This window comes from Solanum pennellii, chromosome 5, assembly GCF_001406875.1.
Source record: "Solanum pennellii chromosome 5, SPENNV200".
Taxonomy (NCBI): domain Eukaryota; kingdom Viridiplantae; phylum Streptophyta; class Magnoliopsida; order Solanales; family Solanaceae; genus Solanum; species Solanum pennellii.
This window is the reverse complement of record NC_028641.1, coordinates 6,135,173-6,143,037: the sequence shown is the minus strand read 5'-3', so window position 1 is coordinate 6,143,037 and position 7,865 is coordinate 6,135,173. Positions and strand designations below refer to the sequence as shown.

The 7,865-nt window shown below is 29.9% G+C and overlaps 1 protein-coding gene across 1 annotated transcript in view; it reads left to right on the top strand.

Moving 5' to 3' along the window:
- Positions 1–4,825: 4,825 nt before the first annotated feature.
- The window catches only part of LOC107018661 (erlin-2-B), a 4,115-nt gene continuing 1,075 nt past the window's right edge, over positions 4,826–7,865 (top strand). Inside the window, exons 1-6 of the mRNA XM_015219198.2 lie at positions 4,826–5,055; positions 6,561–6,681; positions 6,782–6,849; positions 6,999–7,058; positions 7,138–7,296; positions 7,617–7,763. Coding sequence (XP_015074684.1) covers positions 4,924–5,055; positions 6,561–6,681; positions 6,782–6,849; positions 6,999–7,058; positions 7,138–7,296; positions 7,617–7,763 — 687 coding nt within the window. The 5' untranslated portion in view covers positions 4,826–4,923. The remainder of the gene's footprint in view (positions 5,056–6,560; positions 6,682–6,781; positions 6,850–6,998; positions 7,059–7,137; positions 7,297–7,616; positions 7,764–7,865) is intronic.

Sequence of the window (7,865 nt, the reverse complement as noted above, 5' to 3'; positions counted from 1 at the left end):
AGTTCCGGCATGGACTAGCTTTTGTTTATTTTAGTTTCTTAGAATACTCTTAGTTTAGTAATTTGATCATAGATGTTCTTGTGGTGATGACTTCCAGATTTTGGGGAATAATAGATGTTGAATTTTAGAAGTTATTGAATTGGTTTTTATTAATGAGTTTAAGTCTTCCGCATTACTTTCTGTTGATATTAAATTGAAATGTTAAGGTTTAGATTGATGGTTCGCTCACATAGGAGGGTAAGTGTGGGTGCCAGTCGCGGCCCGGTTTTGGGTCGTGACAAAAAGGGTCAGAAATATATTCGAATTTTTATTGGAATTATTGTTATAATACCAAACTTTGAAAATGACTTTTTACCCCTTCACTATTTAATAGTATATTTTAAAGGTATACGTGAACATAAAAAATATTGCATAATTATAAATAGTGTTGTGTCTACGTGTGCATATATATTTCTTTTAAAATACACTATTAAATAGTTCAGGGAGTAAAAAATACACTATTAAATAGTTTAATGGATAAAAAGTTCTTCATAAAATTTAGTATCATAACAATAATTTCAATTTAAATTATGCTTTTCAGACCCTTTTTTCCTAAAATATATCAGCTTTAAATCATATAATCTACGATATATTTGAGTCTTTTTCATTTAAAGTAAGATAAAAAAAATCTCTAAGGGCTCTTGATGTCCTTGGACATTTTTTGCTAGCACCTAATATTACTTCCCATCAAAATGATTGTAATGTACTTACTAAATTACTCCTCTAATAATTTATTCCCACTTAATTCAACTTTGACATCCTTAATTATTGGTACAATTTTTATATAGTTTCTAGAAAAAATTTGTCCGCATAGAGTATTTACTCTAAATTAATATAATTTTTATTACTATATAATTTGATGAAGTAAATTATATATTACTCAATTAAGATTAAGTAAAAAGAAAAATAAATTTAAACACGTGATATGCATCTATTGAATTGATGTAAACATCTGATACAGATATATTTTACCCATTATTTCTCCATGTGTTTTTTCTAATAGGCAACTACACCTTATCTTTACCTTTTTGGACTTGACTATTTAACACCAAATTTGTTGTATAATATTGACAAAATTAAATCCCATAGAAGCAATCTTCATAAAGATATGAAGGAATGTGTACGTAAGCGTGTCCGATACGAAAGAAAATATTTTTCAAATTTTTATATTTGAGTAGTAAAAAATTTTTCCTTTTTTTTAGAAAGAAAAAACTAGTATCTTAAAAATAAGAAAACTAACTTTATTAGCATAAATAACAAAAATAAATTTTATAAGTGATATTTTTGCATTGATCGTTCTCCTCGCCTTGCAATACACCCCATCCCCACCACCTATTAACAATTTTTTTTTGTTATTAAACGTGAGTTTTGACCCTATTTTCATCGAACCAACTCACTAGGAAAACTCATGGTGAGAAATAATTCTCTTTTAAATATAGGGAAGCTTTCAAAATTTCGTTTTCTCACTGATTCAATAGAAATATTTATATGAATAACTCATGAACATTTCTCAGTAAAAATAAGTGATTTTTAATTGTGTATAATATCCATATAAATTATATACAAATATTTAAAAATATCTTGTGCTTACGTATCAAACACCAATAATAAGTTTGAAATTAATAGTTATTGCAATTTGCAACCCTAAGCTACTCTTGCTAAATTCTAGGTGGCTAAGGTATAGGGTAGCACCATAACTCGTGTAATGCATTCGATTTAATCCGTTAAATCTACTTTTAAATTAATTTTTGATTTCTGAAAGTATTTGACAAATATAAAAATAATTTAAAATTGTCAAAAATAACTTAAAATAAATTAGAAAATAGTTGACAAGGATATAAATAACTTAAAATAAGTTAAAAACCAAAAATAGATTTCTCCTACTTTTTATTTTTAACTTAAAAGTCATTTAAGTTTAACTTTTTATTTTTAACTTAAAAGTTAATTTCTAAGTCAATCCAAAAGGTCTCTTAAGATACAAAGGACTAATTTGTTTACAATAAATTTAACACGTTTGAATCTGAATACATATCAATTTGAAAATTTTTAATTTAAATATCTAAATTATTGTAATATCTTATTACGATCGAAATATGAAATAATTAATATAAACCAAGGTAGTAGGAAGGATAACAAAGACTAGTCCTTTCTATTTAGGTGTATGATTGAAATTTCGAATATAATTCAAAAATACTTATGTCTTATCATTTATGTTTATAACTTAGTTAATTACATACTTAGGAGATAGTTCAATATCACTATCAAAATTAATGATTACAATAAAATTATTGAAATAGACTAATTTATATTGCAATTATTATACTATAGTTATAAATTTACTAGATATGATTGAAATTTCAAATATAATTCAAAAATACTTGTGTCTTATCACTTATGTTTATAACTTAGTTAATTACATACTTAGTATATAGTTCAATATCACTATCAAAATTAATGATTACAATAAAATTATTGAAATAGACTAATTTATTTTGCAATTAATATACTATAGTTATAAATTTACTAGATAACACTCTTATCTGAATCTCAAATATAGCCATGTAAGATGAGTCCGAAGCATAAAAGGTGAAAAATATTAATAAAAAAATTAAAATAGTATATGAAATTTTTTTTTAAAACAAAACGATAAAATTGCTTACGAAGTAGCGATTTTGTCCGCCGGAGTTAAGCAAAATCGCAGCTATAGCAGCGTTTTGTACAATTTGCTTTTTTTAAAAAAAAAATTTACAAAGGCTGCGATTTTGTAAATATTTTTTTTTAATAAATCACTGTAAAGGCAGCATTTTTTTTTTAATTTTTAGCGATTTACCAATTTACTTAATTTTTTTAAATTTTTGAAGCAAGGAAGCGATTGACGATTTTTTAAAAATAAATCGCTGCCAGTGCAGAGATTTTACGTAATTTTTTTTTAAGTAGACAAGTCGTACATATTATTATAATTTATATATAGAGCTATTGAATTAGAAAACAATTATCACCTAAAATCGTCATTATAAAATTCAAATCACATAAAATTAAAATCTTAATTTTCTGTTTATAAGATAAAAAATTGAACCCTTATCAATAAATTTAAAATTCATATAATCAACCAACTATATTAAAAAAACTTTACATTAAAAATAGTTTTAAAAATTCAAATTTCATAATTTACATGATGAAACGTTGCTATTGTTGGGCAATAAGTTGTGTTTTTTGTTCTTGCACCACTCTTTTAGTGCCCTTTGCCTCTTCTTACCTTTGAAAAAAAATATGGATATGAATTAAATGTTATTTAAAAAGGTGATGCAACTTCTGCCTTGGCAGCGATTTGTTGTAATTTTTTTTTAAAAAAAAACAAATTATACAAATCGCTGCTATAGCAGCGATTTTGCTTAACTTCGCATATGATTTTACCGTTTTGGTTTAAAAACATTTCATATACTATTTTAAAATTTTTGTTAATATTTTCACCATTTAGACTCCGGACTCCATCTAAGATGGTGTTGGGCTCCTTTTGCTTCAGGCTCTTATGCAATTTTTCCACTGGCCCATTCGTTATCATTGGTTCAAACCCAATTGTTGATTTCGGTTCGGGTCCATTCATGTCAGTCTCAAATTAATTTAATATTTGTATCATTAAAATGTGATTGGTGATGATAATAGCTAGCTATGGTTATTATGAATGTCGGTTGAGAATGATATTGGCTAGCGATGGTGTGGGAGTTGTAATTAGTTATTACGCATTTCACATCAGATAATATTATTGACGAAATAATTTTTTATCCAATCTAAAATATCACCACGATTTGATGTGTAATCAATCTTCACTTTTCGATAATCGTAATAAACATTCTAATAAATGGTAATTAACAATTTTTTTTGTATTTAAAAGTCTTAAATATTAACATTTTATTTCTTTGTTACAACATATACTATTATGTCACTAGCACTTGACAATTTTCAGGGTGGAATCAAAGAGCATATCAAAGAGCATGTGACGAATTTAATCGAACTCAATACTTTTGATTTAAATTTTTTATTCCTTTTAAAATTCGTTTGATGTATTATTTTAGAATCACTAACTTTAACACATTAAGTTAGCGTTTTATCATAAATTTTCAAATATTTTTGGTAAATATTATTTGGATGAAAATTTGGAAGAAATTTCACCATGTGTTTGACCATAGTGTTCGAAAAATATATTACACATTTTTAGAAAAATATGATTCATATCCATAAGTTTTAAAAACTATGAAAACTAACTATAAATTTGTATTACAAGTCAATTAAATCGTCGTTGCAGCAATAACAAATAGTGTCCATGAAACTAAAGTAATGTGGTAGTTTGGAGTAAGTGCAACAAACATCATTCCATACATCGTGAAGTAGACAATGCACGTGACATTGTTATCCTAAGTCGATTGTTCATCATTTTCATCAACAAACATATCATCATTTAATATTCACGGAATATTTTTTCACTACTTTGGTGTTCGCGTAAAAAATTATGTAACACAATGCAAATAATTACTATAGAGGGTGTTTTTATAAAAAATAAAAGTTTTGAGTAAAATTTTAATTTTCAAAGGATTCCAAATAATGTGATTTGACTCAAATACTGGAAAAAAACTAGTATTTGGAAATTTGGAATATTTGTCAAAAATATTAATCAAATAATGATAAATTATATGGACAAACACTATTTATCAAAATTTTTTCACATATTATTTGAGAAATCTACGCCCAAACGTGCCTAAAAATCTGAATTTATTTATAGTTCTTCCGTTTACCGAGAAAAAGATATTTATTTATTTGAATTAGACAAAAATATAAATTCTATTTTGGAGTGCTAAGAAAGCAAAAAATAAAATAAAATAATCCGCCATGGATGCGCAGCAACAGCAGAGACAACAAGGTGTTCCAGCTCGCCCAAGGTCCGGCGCCGGCGGGGATGGCGGCGGAGACTTCACTCCTATTCTCACTGTGCTCGTTGCTTTCATCTCCATTTTCGCATTGGTGAATCAACTTTTATCCCTAAAAATATCAATATACTGCTTCTAAATTATCTATTGATTTCTTTAAGTATGAATTTATTTTTGTTTTGATTATTGATTTGTGTTTAACATGTGGAGTGCATAGTGCTTGATAATTGTGTTTATTACATTAATTGTATTTGTGCACCTGGTGCTTGATCAATAGTGTTAATAGTGTTTGATAATGGCTTTGACTACTATAGAGTAGACTTTTCAGTTTAATCCATTCTATGGTTCTCGAAATGCCTTTTTTTTTAAGCTTAAGTGGATTATCTGCTTAAGTTAAACCAATCTAAGATCTGTAATAAGAGCATCGGTCGACAAAAGGATCACTTAAGATGATCATCTCGTGGCTATTGAGAACGAATGAAATCAGATGATTCTACGAAAAATAGGAAAAATGATTTGTTCGCTTTTCTAAGTGGAGTAGGATGTTGGTGATGTAGTGGTTTTGATTGAATTGCTTTTTTAGGGTAAAAGAAAGACTGACTAGATTACAGTATTTGATATATGAGCTATAGAAGTATTAGAACCTGTTTGGATTGGCTTATTTTAGGTGCTTTATAGCATTTTTGTAGCATTGGGATGATATAAAAAAGTGCCTTTGCACTTGTTTTTAAGCTAAAATAACAAAAACAAGTCAAAAGACATTGGTTAGGATTCCTAACTTATGGCTTATGCTTATAAGCCATAAGCTTATAAGTCCATCCAAACGGGCTCTTAGTAGTGTGGTGTTCAGGGTGTGACGGTGGTCATAAATTGTAACGAGGACCAGGTCTCGAATTCAGTTTGGGGGGAAAAATTTGGTGATTTCTTCTGCTTAGCTTGGTGGGTAGAGTTATCCGATACATGACTTGGTGAGGAAAAAACAAGCTATTGCTTAAACGAATCCTGAGTTTTATGTGGAAAGGAAAACTGAAACCAGACATTGTTAATCTTGTATTTGACAGTGTTAAGTTTTATGTGGAGACATTTCTCCACTAATCGTAACCAAACATCACCTCAGAATAATTGTGATTGTGCTGGTTGTTCTAGACAACCTTTGCCAGCAGGATAATGTTTGCTGCATTAATGCTCAGAACCTAGCACACTTCTCAGTTTTGACGAAATTCTATATTGTTTTTAAATGTTCTAGGATTAGTCGTCGTACTTTTCTAGTGTTTGTCCCAATAACAAAAAAAAGTTTAAGTCGCCTTTCCTGTGAAACTGTTGTTTGATTATTTTTAGATATACTTGTCTTGGGTTTCTCAAAAAAAGATATACTTGTCTTGGGTTTTTACTTGCAATTGCTTGACACTGAAACTCGGCAATAGCCTAATGCTTTAGTATGCAATCTTCAATTGTGTTGCATCTGTACTGTTGAGTAACTTGATAATAGGACTTGGGTAGAGTAACTGTGACTTACATGTTGGGGATGTGAGTTATTAGAAGTGAGACATCTTTCTTTTTATGGAAGGTATAACCGAGACATCTTAAAATCATTTGCAGGTTGTGGCTCCTTCTATTTCAACATTAAATAATAGTGTATCCATTTTACACCAAGTGCCGGAAGGTCATGTTGGAGTCTATTGGAGAGGAGGTGCCCTTTTAAATACAATAACTGATCCAGGTGATATGGTGCTTTGTCTAGATGGTCATTTGCATTTTTGTGCGGTATCTCCTTATTTTGAAGTCTATTGTTGACCAAACATGTATGTTTAAATGTGTAGGTTTTCATTTGAAACTGCCCTTTATAACTCAGTTTGAACCCATTCAAGTTACTCTTCAAACAGATCTGGTAACATTTCCTTTCTGTTTTTATATTTGTAAGGTTTTTTATCTCAAAATATCTGAGATCCTGAGTTTCTAGCAGCATGAGTTTTTAGTAATATAAACCCTGATTAAGAATAGTGTCAACGATATCTCTGGATCATGTGGTAAATGCAGGTGAGAGATATTCCTTGCGGAACCAAAGGAGGCGTGATGATCAACTTTGAGAAAATAGAAGTAAACTATCTACCTTGTGGGTATTGCGTAATTATATGCAGGAACACATTGTCATCTTATTTGTTTCATGTGCTTTCAGGTTGTTAACCGCCTTCGGAAGGACCACGTGTACGATACTCTGCTGAATTATGGGGTCAATTATGATAATACATGGATATACGACAAGATCCACCATGAGATCAATCAGTTCTGCAGTGCTCACAGCCTTCAACAAGTTTATATCGACATGTTTGATCAGGTAAGAGTCTTCTTGGCCACTTATATACTGATGGTCTGCCAGTTCTGTAGTCAATACTAATGAATCATCCTTTTCTGTTTCTTCTGGTGTTTGTGCTGTTCCATGTGTCTTTTACTGTTTCTGGTTTTACCTGCTCAGTATGCTTTCCGCACTTAGACATGCTCTACTTCCATGCTTAAAATCCATGATATGCCTTCTAAGGCAACGAATTGTCTGATTATTTACATTCTCCGGGGTTCTAAAACAAAAATACAGCAAAGTTAATTTAGCCGACATTATTGTTAATAGTATTGACAAGGTGTCTGCCACAACATTTCCAGATCGATGAAAAAATGAAAGATGCACTTCAGGCTGACTGCACACGATATGCTCCAGGTATTGAGATTCTCAGTGTACGTATTACAAAACCCAGCATCCCAGAGAGCATAAGACGAAATTTTGAGAACATGGAACAGGAGCGCACCAAGGTATTAAGTGGAGAATTCTGCTTCTTCTTTTTGTCTGAACTCAATGATTTGTTTTCCACCATCTGAGAAGTGACAAACTTGTGCCTATCTCCCCCCCCCCCC